Source organism: Canis lupus, chromosome 1 (genome assembly GCF_011100685.1).
Source record: "Canis lupus familiaris isolate Mischka breed German Shepherd chromosome 1, alternate assembly UU_Cfam_GSD_1.0, whole genome shotgun sequence".
NCBI lineage: Eukaryota > Metazoa > Chordata > Mammalia > Carnivora > Canidae > Canis > Canis lupus.
Window position 1 is genome coordinate 117,031,091 of NC_049222.1, and position 19,691 is coordinate 117,050,781.

Genomic DNA, 19,691 nt, shown 5'->3' on the forward strand with positions numbered 1-19,691 from the left:
GATAATTTCATAGTTCACTGCATCAATAAACAGGATAGGTCTGGAATATTCTCTTGTATTTTGGGGAAAAGCCACCAAAGCTTCTAAGTAGACTTGGGAAAATGTGAAAAGGATGAAGGACCAAATGAGAATGGAAATGTAAGTTTTATTAATTTGAACACCAAATAGAAGTAGGAAAAAAAAGTAGCAGCAATAATTGCATAATTGTTTATTGTACCAGCAGTCTGTGAAATGACAGGAGTTCTTAACAAGGGTAAAGAAAAATGTTAATGTAATTTGACCAAAATATAGTTGTAATTACAATAAGGGAGGCATAATAAGGATATGTTGTTGTATTTATTAAGTTTTAATCATTTCAAAAAGTAAGTGCCAAAGTACATGGTTATTTTGTTTCTGTTTTTAATTTTTAAGTGTCTGTGTAAGGTTTAGACAGCTTACTCTTTTAATCTAATCTGTTCAAGCCAGCAAAAGAAAAAAAAAAAAAACACAAAAAAAGTAAGGCACACAGTTCTAAAGTATTACACCAAGAAGAGATTGATGGTATTCAATCAGTATTGATGGTAACTCAGAATAACAAAATATAATGGGATGAGAGAGCAAAATCAGCAGTGTGGTCACATTATATATTTCAGTAAGTAGAATGAATATTAATAATGACTATAATAGAGTTGAACTATTTAAAAGATATGAAATAGCATATATTCTAATAAAAAGGGTAACAGAGACTCATTCTCTTATTTTGTAGCATATGAAATACCTACCGAGTATATATGTTTTAAAAGTGCTAATTTAAGTAAAATACTAATCAGGAATAAAGAAAACAGCTAAATATATCCAGTAAGAAAATGGCTTACTATTACTGGGTAATGCAAGACTTTAAAAAGTCCAAAAATTCTAGGGAAGACTAAATTGAAAAGTAAAAATCTAATATGTGATAGTGACATAAATGTATCTAAACAATAGGTAAATTTTCTTATAAAAATCTTTTTTTTCTTTTTTTTCTTATAAAAATCTAATAACTAGTGTGGCTCATAATTAACATTAACTGCATAACTAGGTTAGCTCTCCTTAGTAAAGAAATAGGTAGACAGTTAAGATTGCAACTTTATCTCTGTTCGCTAATTTTTTCTTTTGCTTTTCCTTTCCTTTCTAAAAATGAAAGTTCTGTTTATTATTAAGCTGCCAAAACCCAGCAAGGTAACACTGGCAGGGAATAAAAAAGTATAAATATATAAAATCCAGTTGAAACCATGGTGGTAATAAAGTTGTAAACTCTCTAAATACAAGTTTACTGTTTATTTTTTAAATACTCTGAGTTTTTTTTAAAGATTTTATTTGACACAGAGACAGCATAAGTAGGCAGAGTAGCAGGCCGAAGAGAGGGCAAAGCAGGCTCTCCACCAAGCAGAGAGCCCAATGTGGGGCTCAATCCCAGGACCCTGGGATCATGACTTGATCTGAAGGCAGACACTTAACCAACTGAGCCACTAAGTTTATAATTATTGCCAATAGTTGTAGACTTCCCCTTTCTTTAATAAACCTAAGAGACAGATAAGAATGGCTTAATTTTACAAAATATTTAAAAGTGCCTCTTTACTTTGGATCCTCATTGATACTGCCTAGAGGTCAAAGGCTTTTTAAAGAAATTGTGTTGTAGCAGGTATTTAGGCAAGTCTGTCATGTCAAAACAAATTTTAAAAGAAATCATTTGATGACAATGGAAAGGAGCTTACTCATGTACCATTAAAACAGACAATAGAAATGAAACAAAAAATCTACATAAATACCATGCAGGGCCATAAGACTTTAAAACCACATAGGATGTGACTGGAAGTTTAAACTCTCTAGAGAGGAAAAAGTACATCATATAAAACAATTTATAATGCAAAAGATTTATTTGAAAAATATTACAAATTAATAAGCAAAAAGCTGAATAAACAAAAGAACACCAAAATTGTAAACAAAACATGCCTGTAAAAGAAATTCATGTGAAACTGACTCTAATAATTAGTGAAACACATTTTCCATACGTATCAGAAATCAATAGGGACCATCCTATTTAAACTGATAATGACTGTTAACTGATACATAAGGGAGAAATATTTGGCACTATCTAACAAAACAAAGTACACATCACCTATCACTGAGTACTTCTACTTCTAAATAGAGTGGCCAGGAAGTCTGGAAACAAAAAAAAAGCAACATAATCCCCTTGATTACTTCTTATACTGCATGGACTTTCCCAGTGAAACTCAGAAACAAAAGGCTCTTGGTATGTGTCTTTCATTCAAAAGACAAAACACCAGTACAACTTTTTTGATTATTAAGTAAGGTGCTTTCCCACACTAAAGGCATTCCCACATTCCTTACATTCATAGGGTTTCTTACCAGTATGAATTCTCTGATGTTTTGTAAAGGATGAACTATGTCTAAAGGCCTTCCCACATGCCTTGCACTCATAAGGTTTCTCTCCAGTATGAATTCTCTGATGTTCAGTAAGGGCTGAACTATGTCTAAAAGCCTTCCCACATACCTTACATTCATAAGGTTTTTCACCACTGTGAATCCTCTGATGTTGAATAAGTGCTGATGTAAGTCTAAAGAATTTTCCACATTCTTTACATTCGTAAGGTTTCTGACCACTGTGAATTCTCTGATGTCGAGTAAGTTCACTACCTACTCCAAAAGCTTTCCCACATTCCTTGCACTTATAGGGTTTCTCACCAGTATGAATTCTCTGATGTCTAGTTAGGGATGAACTGTTTCTAAAGACCTTTCCACATGCCTTGCATTCATAAGGTTTCTTTCCGGTATGAATTCTCTGATGTCGAGCAAGTTCTCTACAGACTCCAAAGGTCTTCCCGCATTCTTTACATGCATAAGGTTTCTCACCTGTATGAATTCTCTGATGTTCAATAAGCTGTGAACTAATTCTAAAGACTTTCTCACATTGTATACATTTGTATGGTTTCTCACCAGTATGAATTCTCTGATGTTCAGTTAGCTGTGAATGGAACCTAAAGTTCTTGCCACATTCCATACATTTGTAAGGTTTCTCATCAGTATGGATTTTCTGGTGTCGAGTAAGTTGTGCATGCACTCTAAAGAATTTTCCACAGAAAGTGCATTCATAGGGTTTCTCACCATCATTAATTATTTGAAGTGGAGTTATTTCTTCAACTCTTCTAATGGTCTTTTCATATTCCTTACATTTATAGCACCTTTGATCATCATGCATTTTACGGTGTATAGTAAGGTCTTCATAAAAACTAAATGCATTCTCATATTCTATATATTTACAAGGTTTCACATCACTGTGTATACTCAGTTGCAGGGCATGTGGTTCATCTTCAAAGGTCTTCCAATATGCATTATATTGATATGTTTTCTCACCAGTATGTATTCTTTCATATTCATCAAAATTTAAGTCACAGCTAACAACCTTCCCATAGTCCTTACATTCATAGAGCTTCTTGCTATCATGAATTCTCTGATGTGATATAAGAGACTTATGTTTATAATTGGACATTTTTTCAGAGATGATTTTCATTTGGCTGAAATATCCCACTTCAGGTCTTTGTATTTCAGTCTGGCTTTTGCTTTGCCAGTCATTTCTGAAAATGCAGCTCTCAAGACCAATGAATTTATTTTCTGTTACTTTCCCTTGAGAGCCATTGTTTTCAACGTCCTTTCCAGTAGATAAACACTTGGTGTCATATTTGGACTCCAAATCTGAAAGAGAGGGGAAATGAAAAACAATTTTTGTTTTCATGTGCCATAAAAATGAAACATTTATACAATGCAGAGGAGAAAAACTCCCAAGTATAAACAATACAAGTAAATGATTAAAATATCTCAATTAAGTTTTAAGAAAGATTAGATAATGATGAAAGCATAATGTAAGATTGTGAAGTTTGTGATAAGAGAAACAGATGAAGTCAGTGGGTCTGACATTTAGGTGTTGATCATCACTTAATAAGCTTGTCTAGTACTAATGTTTGGGAACCAATCCAAATAAACTGACCTATATCTATAGATGTAGAATTTGTTACCAATATCATGTATAGATACAACTAATGCAAATCACAATTTGATAATCTATACGTACTAACAATTTTGGTTTTGTTTTCTGAGTAGGCTCCAAGCCCATTGTGGAGCCCAATATAGGGCTTAAACTCATGATCCTGTGATCAAGACCTAAACTGAGATCAAGAGTTGGACACCTAATTGAGTGAGCCACCCTGGGACCCCAGGTTTATTTTTTTAACAACAGAATCCAAATGCTTTACTGTGGATAAGGAGCTTGTAAGATCTAGTCTTAATCCATTATCCCTTTTCACCTAATCTTTTTTTCAGCTCTTACAGCAAATACAGTTCCTACCCATAGGATGTTTCATTCTCAGAAATGGGTTCTTTATATACTACTCACATTTTACTGTGATCTAAAAGTTACTACCCTCAAAAACAAGGTACTGACTGTAAGCTCATATTTATGTTTCTGTTCCAATATCTAGTTGCTTGCCCTCACATTCTTCATTCTTTAATTATGTATTCAGTAATTTTCTGTTATACTATTTAGCCTTATTCCTTAAATTCCAAAAGGAAAAATGTAATCATTATATGACACTGAAATAACAAGCCCCAACGGACATAACAGTTGATAATTACAGGGAAAATAAATCACTAGATGAAAGGAATCTAAATAAGACAAAAAAGGAATATAACAGTGACTGGTAAACACAATTGATCATAAAAATATTATGTAAGTATAAGACAAATGCAGTGGTTTTAGTAATGTCTCCATGCCTTCCAACTCTCACACAGTGATTTATACACACACACACACGAGTAGTTCTTATGAACAGTTTTTTCTAATGGACTCTCCACTTACATATACTGTCTCATCATTGCTGTTAGTTCCTTGCTGTGCAGAACCATGGTTTTCTTCACATGTTAATAAAGATGAGGAATTTTATTTACTGTTTTTCATTAGCTTTTTCACTATCATATATCTATCCTGCTGAAATCCTAGTCTATATTTAAATGTTTTCCTTCATGCTCTTTCCCAGATACCTTTCCATTTATCTGTACTCAAACCCAATCATTGTCATATTCCACAAGGCAGTATCAGTATTTTAGATACTATAGTAGGTATAAATCATACTATAAGGCTTACACAGTCCTGAAAGGGGAATAAGCTAACAGAATGATATAGAAAAGTTGGCAGTATAGATGGGCAAGAATGGAAGGCACTTTGTAATAAAGTATCTGTTGAACACTGGCTAGAGACTGGCAGGAAGATAATGGGATAACCGGAGGAAAATCCAAAACAAATGATAAACATTGCATGATATAGGGCAAAAATAATTTCCTGTGACTCAATTATGTTATATGAAACAAAAGTATAATCAGTATTTGATCAGAATAATAAAATTGTAAATGAATGCCAGTATCAGTAAATAAAAAAGCACTTCTACCTAGAAATGATAAAACTGTCTACCAAATGTAGAAATATAATTGAAATTACAAAAATTTCAGAAAACAATCACATTGAAAACAGCTGACCCTTGAAACTGGGGATAGGGTGCCGATACCCTGCACAATCAAAAATCTTCATATAACTTTTTACTCCCCCCAAAACTATTTATAGCCTACTATTGACTGGAAGCCTTTCCAATAACAAATAGTTGATTAACATATATTTTACATGTTATACATATTATGTACTATATTCATACAATAAACTAAAAAAAGAAGATGTTAAGAACTTAAGAAAAAATACAGTATTGTACTACCTGCATCAAAAAATTCATGTGTAAGTTGACCCACACAGTTCAAACCTGTGTTGTTGAAGGGTCAGTTGTAAAAAATTAAAGTAAGTAATGTATACTTTTTTTTAAAGATTTATTTTTATTTATTTATGATAGACATATATATATAGAGAGAGAGGCAGAGACACAGACAGAGGGAGAAGCATGCTCCATGCTGGGAACCCGACGCGGGACTCGATCCCGGGACTCCAGGATCACGCCCCAGGCCAAAGGCAGGCGCGAAACCGCTGAGCCACCCAGGTATTCCAGTAATGTATACTTTTTAAGATGGCTATGCTAATGAATTTGAAAATGTTGACAAATGGTGAGTTATTTTCTAGGTAAATAGATATTAAAAACCCCAAAAGCCATAACAATTGAAAAAGAGCAATTTGCTAGACAGATAAAACTGTTAGAGACTCACCTCCCATGAAACAGAAAATCATAAGCATGCCTGTTGCTCAGGTGTGGTAATAAAACATGTAATGAGCTAAAGCTCCTAAAACAAAGATCCAAGCCATGATCTGCTGTAGGGAAGGGAGAAGATATGCCCTTGACTGTTGTGACAGTAAGCAAGAAATCTGAATATATACACACTACTACAGTGTGAGGGTGGAAGGCATGGAGACATGATTTAACTGTTGCATTATTCGTAGAGGACACACAAATCACCTGAAGGAGCTAATGAGACCACCATTTTGATAATACAAAAATCAAAGGAAGGGGAAAAAAACTTTATGTACTAAAATGCTAAGTAAATAAGTAAAAATAATACCTAGTATTGATTTTTAAAACTACAACAGAAACCGTAAAACTTAGAAGACTTAAAAGAGCAGAAGAATACACTCTTCATCAATTCAAGTGTCTGATCTGGAATAGGGAAAATATAGAGTGAGCCTGGGAAATTCTCAACAAGCAAGAATAAGTTTAAAGATTAAAGAATGGAGGGATCCCTGGGTGGCGCAGCGGTTTGGCGCCTGCCTTTGGCCCAGGGCGCGATCCTGGAGACCTGGGATCGAATCCCACGTCGGGCTCTCAGTGCATGGAGCCTGCTTCTCTCTCTGCCTGTGTCTCTGCCTCTCTCTCTCTCTCTCTGTGACTATCATAAATAAATTAAAAAAAAAAAAAAAAAGATTAAAGAATGGAGTCAGAGGTATGCAAAAATCACCATAAGAAATTTCTTGATATCCATACAACCGGGCATCAAGAATCCACACTGGTGAGCCTAAGTAAACTGAACCAATGAAAATTAATCCATCATGAGACATAAACAAGAAAAAGTCAGAAAATTTCAGATGCACCATTTTAAGTCACTAGTTATAATTGGATGAAGAACATAAATACCCTTGCTAGTAACAGAACATGTGGGCAACTAATAAATACAGAAGGAATGACAGCTTTAGAAAGCATTGATATAAATGTTCTCTGTGTGTGTGTGTGTGTGTGTGTGTGTCTCATGAATAAATAAAATCTTTATTTTTTATTTTATTTTTTTTAAAGAAGATTTATTTGTTTGTTTGTTTATTTATTTATTTATTTATTATTTATTTATTTATGATAGACATAGGAAAAGAGAGAGGCAGAGACACAGGAGGAGAAGCAGGCTCCATGCTGGGAGCCCAACGTGGGACTCCCTCCATTCCAGGACTCCAGGATCGCGCCTTGGGCTGAAGGCAGGCACTAAACCGCTGAGCCACTCAGGGATCCCCAATAAAATCTTTAAAAAAAAAAAAGTGGGATCCCTGGGTGGCTCAGCAGTTTGGCGCCTGCCTTCAGCCCAGGGTGTAATCCTGGAGTCCCGGGATCAAGTCCCACATTGGGCTCCCTGCGTGGAGCCTGCTTCTCCCTCTGCCTGTGTCTCTGCCTCTCTCTCTCTCTCTCTCTCTCTGTGTCTATCATGAATAAATAAATGAAATCTTTTTAAAAAATGATATAAATGAAGATTTTTAATTGTAGAAATCATTAGGTAAATTGATAATAAGGAACTACATATTTATAGGATGACAAGGTAAGACCATGGAGATTTTCTTTTTTTTTTAAATTTTAAGTAGGCTCCCACAGGGCTTGAACTCAAAACCCTGAGATCAAATTCTGAGCTAAGATCAAAAGCAGGATGCTTACCCAACTAAGCCACTCAAGTGCCCCTCACAGAGATTTCTTTCTTACTATACTGTGTGAACTCGCTGTTTCTCCATTATTCTTTATTCTTTTTGTTTTACCCTTCCTTATAGCACTTATCACTATATATGATACATTTTCTAATTATTTGTTTTCCTGTTTATGATACGTCTCACTAGTGCATCAATTACATAACAGCAAGATCTGTACCATTTTTTTCTCACCATAGGGCTACCACCATATTTATCTCAGTGTGGACAGTGATTAAATGTTGAGTATATAAATGACCATAGTTTTTTGTCAAGATAACTTATAAATCTGAATACAAAACATCGTGGAAAAAATGTTGGTTGCATTGGGGAAGATCTTAATTGGCTTCCACAGGTGTTGGGCTTTCTCCCACAGGGCTTTAAAGGGAGTTTCCCAAAAACATCATAGGAACCCACCTCCCAGACAAGCCTGGGCTTTTTTACTCTGGTGATGGCTTTTCCTCTTACCAGCCCTCACTCACCTGGCCCTCTGTTTTTGTCATATCCCTCACAACCCTCCAGAACAACTTCCCTTCCTCCAATTAGGTGATCACAAATGGCTTAAAAATGGAACAACCTGCTTACAACAAAGAAATATAAGGTTTAAAAAATAACTATAATTATAAAAACACTTAAGAGAATTGGTTTTTAATAAATGAAGTTGAAATGATACTGATAGATTTCAGAGAAGAGAAATGTGAGATTGAAAGACCATTCACCTTAGAATGACCACAGAATTACAAAGTATGAAGAGTCCTTTATTGAAACACATTCCAATTCTTTGTCTTGTGAGGCAATTTACTGTACTACTTAACAACATCAGCTTTTGTGTCAGACTACTTTGGGTAGAAAATCTCCTTTTGACACGAATTAGATGTGTAATCCAAGAGAAGTTGCCTAACTACTCTTTGTCTTAGCAAAATAATATAACTAGTATTCAAGTTAAAGGGTTACTTAAGAATTAAAAGATTCAGTATATTAAAAGTGCTTAGAACAGGGCCTGGTACATGGCAAGAACTATGTGATCTGACAGAAAAACAGGTAGCTTTCTAAATCATTAAAAGATCCTTGCTGGAATACTGTTAAATGCAAAGTTCTTTAACCACAAAACGGGTATAGGACAGTACATGTGAGGCCATGAACATGAATTCTGTTCACCCATCTAACATAAATTATGCAGATTCTTTTAATAATCATAATAAATCAGGACAGAGTTTCTTAGCTATTCTTCAAAAAGGTGGTTTAGAAAATAACAAAACATTTATAGCAATTTTGACTTCAATCACAATATGCTGTATCTGTTCTACAATTCAAATTAAATTCCCTAGTATCACAGAAAGTAGAAATATGAAGGTCCTAAGAAGGTACAAACATCATAAAGAATGATGAAAGTGTTTAATGGAGGTGTCATCTCCTACCCAATGTTCAACCCATGCCTCTGGAAACAGGAAGAAGAAATGTACCTATTTTCTTAAAAGATAGCCTTGGGTTTACTAAAAAGCAACTGATATTGATATTCAATAGAGCATATTTTAAATTCTATTAAGCAGATAAATTTACCCAGTGAGACCAAGTTGCTATAGTTCTCCATCATCACATCCCAATATAAGTCCCTCTGAGCTGAATCCAGATACTCCCATTCCTCTTGAGAGAAGCTGATGACCACATCCCTGAATGTCACCAATTCCTGAAACAACAAACCATATATAGGTGAAATTGAAGGAAATATTTTTGAGAAAAAAAGAAAACAATTGTATTATGGCAAGTAAACTAAACAGTAACCAAAGTAGGCCATGGGTGGAAGGTTATGGTATGGAAAGTAGGAAATAAGTGCTCTGAAACAGAACTATACTTAATCCATTTGATTCAGAGAAATCTTGAATACTATAGGATTTTTAAATTAGGTAAGCATGTCTGGAAATAAAAAGTTTACAAATTTAAAAAAATGTATTCATGCACATTGCACACATACTACATGCCTGTTGCATGAGTTAATAAAAGTGAGTTGAAATATCTTAGAAAATGAGATGTGAACACTACTTTATAATTTCTTGCAGACCCAAGTTCAATACTATGTTAAGTAATTATTTAACATGACCTGATCAGAACTTTTACCTCTAATGACAGACTATTTAATAAGTACTTTTTAGTGGCTATAGAGTAGTCTATTTGGTGAAAAAATACCGGCTTAATTTTATTTAGACATTTACACTGGATAAGGTCTTCTCCAATTCTGAAACTCTACAATCCTCTATTTATCTATGACAGAGACCAGTCAAGATTAAATCCAGTCTACTGGAAACTCACATCTCTTCAGGAGAAGTACAGTTTGCCCATATGTAATCAAATGGATATATCTTTTTCTTTATCCAAGAAGTATGGTAAATGCCTGCATCTAGGGATTCCATTTCTACTCTATAGCTGCTATTGACAAAAAACTGAACAAGTAAGACCGCTGAACATCTTCTGGAGAATAGACCGGCACATAGGAGTTTTACTGTTATGCACAGTTCCAACTCCCACTAGAAAGTGAAAACTTGAGAATGTGGGGCAGGCTCTATTTGGTAGGAAGGTTCAGAAAAAGGAAATGTTCACAAAGGAGACAGATCCAGCAACTTACATGGTCCATGCTTAGAACTGTAAAGAATCGGCCAGGGAATTCCATTTCTGCCATGACAGCCTGAGGAACTCTGATGACATGCTCCCCCGTCAAAACTGGTGAAAATTATATATAAAAATATATAGCAAATGAAAAAACATTTGTTCAGGCAAATCTAAAACTTACTGCAAGCTGAGAGATTGCAGTATCTGAACCAAACACTCCCTTGTTCATCCCATCTTAGTGAGACAAATACTCCATTCCATATTGGTACAGTCAAGAACTCAGGCTTCCTCACTACTAGTTAGATGGCTATCTTTCTGGGAGAAGCAATAGATCAACATTGCTCATCAGGAAAATGCAGCTAAGGGACAGAGATTTTCTTCTGTCTAGCAGCCACACACAAAATGCAATATGTACCTTGGGCGTGGCACTGGAGAGAATACTGGGGATGAAATGGATGAAAGTGTTCAAGGAAGGTACATATTTCCAGTTATAAAGTCAGTCAAGGAGATGTTAACGTCCAGGATAGTAATTATACTTAATGATACTGTGTTACATGTTTGAAAGTGGCTAAAATGGTATATCTTAAAAGTTGTCATCAGAAGAAAAAAGGTTCTCAGGGTGATGGATGTTCACTGAATTTACTTTGGTAATCATTTTGCAGTATATACCTATGTTAAATCATATTGTACACCTAAAACTAATAGGTTATATGCCAATTATATCTCAATAAAGCTAAAAGAAATAAAGAATAGTGGTTAAGGCAACTAAAAGGCAAATATATAAGCCAGTAGTATTGTATTTTGTGTTTGCTGTTCCTCCTTTTTTGCAATGTCTTTAAAGACCTCATAAAATGTAATTAGAAACATATTTAAAGGGCACATGATATATAAAGTTATAATCTGGGACTAACCATATTAGAAAAGAAGATTGGAGCAATTACAGGAGCAAAATATTTCCATACTATAAATAAATAAAATCTTTAAAAATAAATAAAAATTAAAAAAAAATAAAAGTTGATCAACAACCTAAGTATAAGACCTAAAAATATAAAACTCCTATAAGAAACTATAGGAATAGGGGATCCCTGGGTGGCTCAGCAGTTTAGCGCCTGCCTTTGGCCCAGGGCGCGATCCTGGAGTCCCGGGATCGAGTCCCATGTCGGGCTCCTGGCATGGAGCCTGCTTCTCCCTCTGCCTGTGTCTCTGCCTCTCTCTCTCTGTGTCTATCATAAATAAGTAAATAAATAAATCTTTAAAAAATAAACTGAATTAAAAAAAAAAAAACTATAGGAATAATCCTCATGACCTAAATTGCTATGCAGTGAAGGTTTGACTCACCAGGTTTGAAATGTTTAAGCCCTGCCCATTCCAAACAGAAGTGTAGATCCTTAACCAGCTCCTGGTAGATTACCTCTAGTCCCTGGAATATCTGGCATTTAATGATTTTAATCTTTATCTTGCACTGGAAACAAACATAACTGAATATAACACTTTTCTGACTTCTGTGGGTCCTTCTAGCAAATCACTGAACCTGAGAATGGCCTTAAGATCTCCGAATAAAGTTGGCTTTATTTCAAACAGTTCATCATAAATACAGATCTTTAATTCAAATCTACAGGATAAGTGCTAGTGACCAAATGGTATAATGAATAGTAAATAAAAAAGGAATGAAATGGTATACTACAAAAAAAATCAATGGAACAAAGAGTAAGTCATTGATTAGGGATAGAAAGCAAAGAAGATACAGTATAAATAGAAAACAAGTAGAAAAATGGTAGAAGAGCAAGTCCTCAGTAATTACATTAAATGCAAATCGATTAGACTCTTCAACTAAAAGAGATTGAAAGAATGAAAATATGATACAAATGTACTTAAACTTTTATATCTAAAGATACAAAAAGATAAAATCTTTTTATAAGATAAGAAACCTCTCATATGTTGATAAAGGTCAGCCTATCAAGAAGATAAGACTCGGAAGATATATCCTTAAAGCCCCAAAACAAATGACATGATTGAGGAAAGAAAGGTTGTTTTGTTTTTTAAGATTTATTTATTTATTGGGGCACCTGAATGGCTCAGTCAGTTAAGTGTCTGACTCTTGATTTTGGCTCAGGTCATGATCTTCAGGTCATGAAACTGAGCCCTGCCTCAGGCCCCTGCACTCAGATTCCACTGTCATCCCCCACCCCCACCCCACCTGTATTTGCATGCATATGTTCTCTCTCTAAAGAAAAAGAATTCCATTTGTAACAGTCCAAAAGAATAAAATATTTAACAAAAATGCAAACTGTGTACCTTAAAAAATACAAAATGTGGGACCCAAGAAATTCAGAAAATGTCCCCCACCCCTGGCCCCTAGATGAGTAACAACTGTGGCCTCTAGCCCAAGTCAATTCCAAGAAAAACCGCACAGCATGCCCTTAATGGGAAGTTCCATATCGGGATGAGGAAACAAGGGCTTGAGAAACCCCCCAACCCTTACTGGAAATCCCCTAGACCAGCCTATAAAAATCCAGCTGTAACCCACCTCTGGGTCCAAGTTCCTGCTCCGCTGTGATGGGTATACTTGGACCAAGCTCGAGCTTGCTAAGCTTGAGCACCCTCGTGTGCTTACATTGGTGTCGGCTCAATGGTGGTTTCTCGGATTCACAATCTTGGGGACAAGACAAAACACTAGTGAAAGAACTTAAGTTGAAAGTTATCCCAGGTTTATGAACTGGACTACTAGACCATAAGATCGCAATATTCCTCAAAACAATCTACATATTAAATGCAACCCCTGTCAGAGTCCCAGCTGGCTTCTTTGTAGAAACTGACATGCTTTTAAATTCGTATGAAACTGCAAGAGATTCGGAATAACCAAAAGTCTGGAAAATAAATTATTAAGACTAGCATTTCCCAGTCCAAAAGTTACAAATCTACAATAATCAAACCAATTGAACATTGCCGTATTAGATATATTGATAAACAGAATGGAACTGAACAGAAATTAAACCCACATATCTCTAGTCAATTGACTTTTTAAAGATTTATTTATTTACTTTTGAGGGAGTGGGGGTAGGGCCAGAGGGACAGGCAGAGCAGGAATCTAAAGCAGACTCCCACTTGAGTGGGGATCTCCATGCCACAGGGCTGGACGGTGAGATCATGACCTGAGCCAAAATCAGGGTCAGATGCCTAACTGACTCAGCTACCCTAGGCACTGCAACTGATTTTTTTTTTTAAGATTTTATCTATTTATTAATGAGAAAGACAGAGGGAGAGAGGTAGAGACCCACGCAGAGGAGAAACAGGCTCCGTGCAGGGAGCCCAATGCAGGACTTGATCCGGGAACTCCAGGATCCCGCCCCGACCGAAAGACAGACACCCAACCGCTGAGCCACCCGGGCATCCCACTGCAACTGATTTCTTTCTTTTTTTCTTTTTTAAAGATTTATTTATTTATTTATTCATGAGAAACACAGAGAGAGAGAGAGAGAGAGGCAGAGACACAGGCAGAGGGAGAAGCAGGCTCCATGCAAGGAGCCCGACGTGGGACTCGATCCCGGGTCTCCAGGATCACACCCTTGGCTGCCGGTGGCGCTAAACCGCTGCGCCACCGGGGCTGCCCCTGCAACTGATTTCTGACAAGAGTTGCAAAAACCTTTCAATGGGTAAAGGACAGTCTTTTCAACAAAGAGTGCTAGGAAGGGGCGCCTAGGTGGCTCAGTTGGTTATGTGTCTGCCTTCAGCTCAGGTCATGATTGCAGGGCCCTGGGACTGAGCCCTGAATAGGGCTCCTTGCTCAGGAGGGAGCCTGCTTTCTCCCTCTCCCTCTGCCTGCTGCTCCCCCTGCTTGTCCTGTCAAATAAATAAAATTTTTAAAAATGAAAAAAAAATGGTGCTAGGAAAACTGGATATCCACATACAAAAGAATGAAAATAGACCCTTTCCTTACAATATATACAATATATATACATAAATGAACTAAAAATTGATCAACAGGGACGCCTGGGTGGCTCAGCGGTTGACTATCTTTGGCTCAGGGTGTGATCCTGGAGTCCTGGGGATCGAGTCCCACATCGGGCTTCCTGCAAGGAGCCTGCTTCTCCCTCTGCCTGTGTCTCTGCCTCTGTGTGTGTGTTGTGTGTCTCTCATGAATAAATAAATTTAAAAGAAAATCGATCAACAACCTAAGTATAAGACCTAAAAATATAAAATTCATATAAGAAACTATAGGAATAATCATCATGACCTTAAATTCGGCAGTGGGTGCTTAAGACACCAAAGCAGAAAAGAAAAAAATGGACAGATTAAGCTTCATAAAAATTGAAATCTTCTGTGTATCAAAGAAAATTACTGGAAAAACTAAAAAGACAATCTACAGGATAGAAAGTATTTGTAAATGATACACTCGATAAGGGTTTAATAGCCACATTATATAAAGACTCCTACAACTCAAGAACAAAAAAGCTGGCAAAAGATTTCAGTAGACATTTCTCAGAAGATATACAAATGTTATAAGCACATGGAAAAAAATTCTAAAAGTCTTGATCAGGGAGGGAAATAAGTATCAGAACCACAATGAGAAAGTGAAAGCAGCAAGATGTCAGACTTGGAAGCTCCAGGCCCTTCAGAATCAAAGAATAAAACTAAAAACTAAAAATTACATTCTAGAACTGGCTAAAATTTAAAAAAAATTTTAAGATTTTATTCATTTATTCATGAGAGATACAGAGAGAGGCAGAGGAAGAAACAGGCTCCACGCAAGGAGCCTGATGTGGGACTCGATCCCGGGACTCCAGGATCACGCCCTAGGCTGAAGGCAGGTGCCAAACCGCTGAGCCACCCAGGGATCCCTAAAATATTTTCATACAGATTTTAGAAATCTTAGACCTATGGCAACAAGGAAATGCTCAATCAAGTAAAAACCACAGTGAAAACAGTAGGAAATCTTTGTGAGGCTTTTACTTCCCCTTACCCTAGTGCTGGCACAATTTGGAAGAATTGTTCTATTTCATAGTTCCCTCCTTTCGGCTGGAAGTAGTAACACACCTCATTTGTAATATTCCAATTGGTCTTTGGGCTGCTCAATGGACTTTTCTCTCTTTTACCTGAGTTGGAGTTCAGACAGGTAATGATGGCATAGCTCAGATGTTTTGCTGTAAAGAGCCACAGAATTTTGTGGCAGTCACCATGGTTCACAAAATCTGCAGGGGGACTACAGACCTATGGATGCCTGGGGCAGGAGATTACAGGGAAAAAAACACAATAGAACCTGTAAGGCCCACAGAAGATGTGGTGAGATTTCTTTTTTTTATTAAAAGATTTTATTTATTCATGAGAGACACAAAGAGGCAGAGACATAGGCAGAAGAAGAAGCAGGCTCCCTCCAGGGAGCCTGATGTGGGACTTGATCTGAGGACTCTGAGATCATGACCTGAGTCAAAGGCAGATGCGTAGCCACTGAGCCATTCAGGTGCCCTGTGGTGAGATTTTTTTTTTAGAAATTAAGACATTATTCTTTTTAAAAATTTGAGAGAGAGTGAGCATGGGCAGGGGAGGAGGAGGCAGACAGACAGAGGGAGAGAGAAACTTTAGCAGACTTCTCCACTGAGCACAGAGCCAAATGCGGGGCTCAATCCCAGGACCTGGAGATTACCACCTAAACCGAAACCAAGTTGGACGCCTAACCAATTGCACCACCCAGGCATCCATAGAAATTAAGCAAGTGGTGTATAAGGAACACCGAGCAAAAAGCACATATGCAGGCACAGGCATAGTATATACCTAGCAAAAAAAAAAAAAAAACGAAGACCATGTGTTTTCATCCTGGGCTGATTCAAGGCTCAGAACATGCCCTACTAATAAATGAAGGTTTATACCACCAGTCTGCAAAGACTGGGAGAGGTGGCTGTTCTATCAAATTCCCAGTTTTCAACAAAATTCATAAAGAATGCAAAGAAACAGGAAAACATGGTCCAATCAATAGAACAAAATAAATCTCCTGAAGAAATCAACATTAGCATCACTAGACAACGAGTCTAAAATGCATGTCTTAAATATGCTCAAAGTACTAAAGGAAAATAGACAAGGAGTAAAGGAAATTAGAAAAAAGGCATGAACAAAATGAGAATATCCCCAAAGAAACAAATTAAAAAACAAGAACCAAAGAAATTCTGGACCTGATAAATTCAGTAACTGAATTTTAAAATTCTATAAAGGGGTTCCAGAGATGACTTTAAAAGGATGATGAACAAGTCAGCACACTTGAAAACAGCTTGTTGGAAATTATCAAGTCTGAGAAGTGAAAAGAAAAAAATGATTAAAAGCCAATGAAGCATAAGGGACTTATAGGACAACATCAAGCAGATTAATACCTGCAATATGGAAGTCACAAAAGGAAAAAGAAACAGTATGATTATTTGAAGAAATAATACCAGTAACTTCCCAGATGTGAGGAACAACAAGGATTTACAGATCCAAGAAGCTCAATGAACCATAAACCCCAAGAGACCCACACAAAATACATTAACATCAATATGTTGAAAGACAAAGAATGTTTAAAAAGCAAGAGAAAAAGACACTCATCATGTATGAGGGATCCTCCATAAGATTATCAAATTTTGCAGTAGAAACTCTGAAGTCTAGAAGGCAGTGGGATGATATATTTAAAATGCTAAAAGAGGAGCACCAGTTGGCTCAATTTGTAGAATATCTTGATCTTGGGGTTGTGAGTTCAAGCTCCACACTGGGCATAGACATAGACATAGACAAAAAAAAAAAAAAAAGAGCACCTGGGTGGCTCAGTTAATTAAAGTTTTTTACTCCATCTCAGTTCAGGTCTGGATCCTACTTAAAAAAAAAAAAAAATCAGGGGTGTCTGGGTAGTTCAGTTAGTTAAGCATCTGCCTTCCATTTGGGTCATGATCCCAGGGTCCTGGAATCAAGCCTTATGTTGTGTTCCCTGCTCAGTGGGGAGTCTGCTTCTCTCTCTGCCTTTCACCTCACTTGTGCTGTCAGTTAAAACCTTTTTTTTTAAAGATTTTATTTATTTATTTATGACAGACACACAGAGAGAGAGGCAGAGACATAGGCAGAGGGAGAAGCAGGCTCCACGTGGGGAGCCGGTGTGGGACTTGATCCCGGGTCTCCAGGATCACACCCTAGGCTGAAGGCAGGCGCTAAACCGCTGAGCCACCCAGGGATCCCCAAATAAAATCTTTTAAAAAAATTAAAATGCTAAAAGAAACTGTCAACTGAAAAATTTATATGTGGCAAAACTGTTCTTCAAAAACTGAGGGAGAAATTAAGACTTTTCCCAGATAAAGAAAAACTGAGGGAGTTCATTATCACTAGACATTCTGTACAAGAAATGCCAAAGGGAGACTTTCAGGCTGAAATGAAAAGAAGCTAGACAGTAACTCAAGCTATATGGAAATATAAAGAAAAACAGCAGAGGAAAGTACATGAAGAAAATATAAAAGCCAGTATATTTGTAATTTTGGTTTCTGACTCCACTTTTTGTTTTCTACAGAATATAAATGATACATGAGTAAAAAAGTTATATATTTACAATATGTACACAATACATAAAAATATAATTCATGACTTCATTAATCTAAAGTGGAACTGAAAAGGAGTAGAGGTCTTGTATGTGATCAAAGTTGATGTCAATTTAAAATAGATTTTTATTGTATGTTCTTCCCATGGTAACCACAACCAAGATATCTATAAAACATAAAGGAAAATAAGAGGGAGTCAAAAAGTATCACTATGAGTACAGAGATTCACAGTTTAGGAAGGTGAGAAAGTTCTGGAGATGTGTGATGATGGTTGCATAACAATGTAAGTGTACTTGGTGCCACTGAATTGTAACCTTAAAAATTATTAATATGATAAACTTACTTAAATATATTTTGCAGGGTAAAATACTACAGTGAGATACAACTTTATACCTACTAGGATATCTACAAAGAAAAGGTCAGATATAAGTGTTGGGAGGATGTGGATAAATCAGAACCCTCATACACTGTTGATTGGAATTAAAAGTAGTGTGGTCACTTTGGAAAATAGTCTGGCAGTTTTTAAAAATGTTCGAAATAGAGTTACCATATGACAGCAATTCAACTGGTAGGCATAGAGAAAAGAGAAACAAAAATGTACATCTACACAAAAACTTGAACACAATATTCTTCACAGAATTGTTCATAATCATCAAAAGGTGGAAAACACCCAGATGTCCTTAATAGCATGAATAGATAAATATGGTATATCTGGGAATCCCTGGGTGCCTCAGTGGTTACGCGCCTGCCTTTGGCCCAGGGCGTAATCCTGAAGTCCCAGGATCGAGTCCCGCGTCGGGCTCCCGGCATGGAACCTGCTTCTCCCTCTGCCTGTGTCTCTGCCTCTCTCTCTCTATGTCTATCATAAATAAATAAATCTTAAAAAAAATATATGGTATATCTGTACAGTCGAATGTTATTTGGCCATGAAAAGGAGGGAAGCACTGATTGATAGTTCATAACATGCATGAACCTTGAAAACATTTTAAGTGAAAGACCTCGGACACAAAAGACAACATATTAGATGATTCCATTTATACGAAAAGTCTAGAAAAGGAAAACTAGAGACCGAAACTAAATTGGTGTTTTCTGAGGGCTGAGATGTGAAGTAGAAAATACAGGGGTAAGGAAGTTACTTTTAGGGGTGATGAAATGTTCTAATTTTGGTCATGGTGATATGTGCACATATCTGATTATACTAAAGAATACAGTAGTATACTTTGAATGGGTGAACTGTATGGCATGTCAAGTACACATCAATAAAGCGGTTATAAAAAAAAAAAAAGGCAGCAGGGGAAAAAAGTCGATTGGTGGTTCATTGACAGGAAAAGCAGACTCCAAAGAAGCCAGGTCTAGGAGAGATAAAGGAGACTATTAGATTAGATGTGGCTTACAGCCACTAAAATGACTTGAGTTGACACCACTTTTTTCTGTCCTTCTGCTTTCAAACACCTCTTGCTGAACTCACACACGAAGTATACTCAACAAGAGGGACAAACATCAGGGAACAGAGCTCTCCAATAATGGATTCAGAGCAGAGAACATCTGCATTGATAGAGGGAAGAGACAATGTAGCAAAAAGGTTT

At 36.5% G+C, this 19,691-nt stretch overlaps 1 protein-coding gene and 1 long non-coding RNA gene across 22 annotated transcripts in view; one reads left to right on the top strand and one right to left on the bottom strand.

Annotated features, from left to right (window-relative positions):
• The window catches only part of LOC102152738, a 100,650-nt gene that overhangs the window by 64,129 nt on the left and 16,830 nt on the right, over nucleotides 1-19,691 (top strand). The window contains exon 1 of one of the 16 annotated variants that reach the window (XR_005354696.1): nucleotides 6,010-6,071. The exons of the other annotated variants lie outside the window; for them this stretch is intronic. This is a non-coding gene — a long non-coding RNA (uncharacterized LOC102152738). Of the gene's footprint in view, nucleotides 1-6,009; nucleotides 6,072-19,691 lie in introns of those variants that run through there. 16 annotated transcript variants of the gene reach the window in all.
• Nucleotides 1-19,691, bottom strand: part of ZNF529 (zinc finger protein 529) — a 115,071-nt gene that overhangs the window by 49,888 nt on the left and 45,492 nt on the right. For 4 of the 6 annotated variants that reach the window (XM_038529152.1, XM_038529153.1, XM_038529155.1 and 1 more), the window contains 4 exons: nucleotides 13,089-13,214; nucleotides 10,578-10,672; nucleotides 9,518-9,644; nucleotides 1,871-3,732 (listed from right to left, as the gene is read on the bottom strand). In XM_038529152.1, coding sequence (XP_038385080.1) covers nucleotides 2,324-3,732; nucleotides 9,518-9,644; nucleotides 10,578-10,631 — 1,590 coding nt within the window. In that variant the 5' untranslated portion in view covers nucleotides 10,632-10,672; nucleotides 13,089-13,214 and the 3' untranslated portion in view covers nucleotides 1,871-2,323. Of the gene's footprint in view, nucleotides 1-1,870; nucleotides 3,733-9,517; nucleotides 9,645-10,577; nucleotides 10,673-13,088; nucleotides 13,215-19,691 lie in introns of those variants that run through there. The other 2 variants (XM_038529160.1, XM_038529154.1) reach the window with 2 other exon arrangements.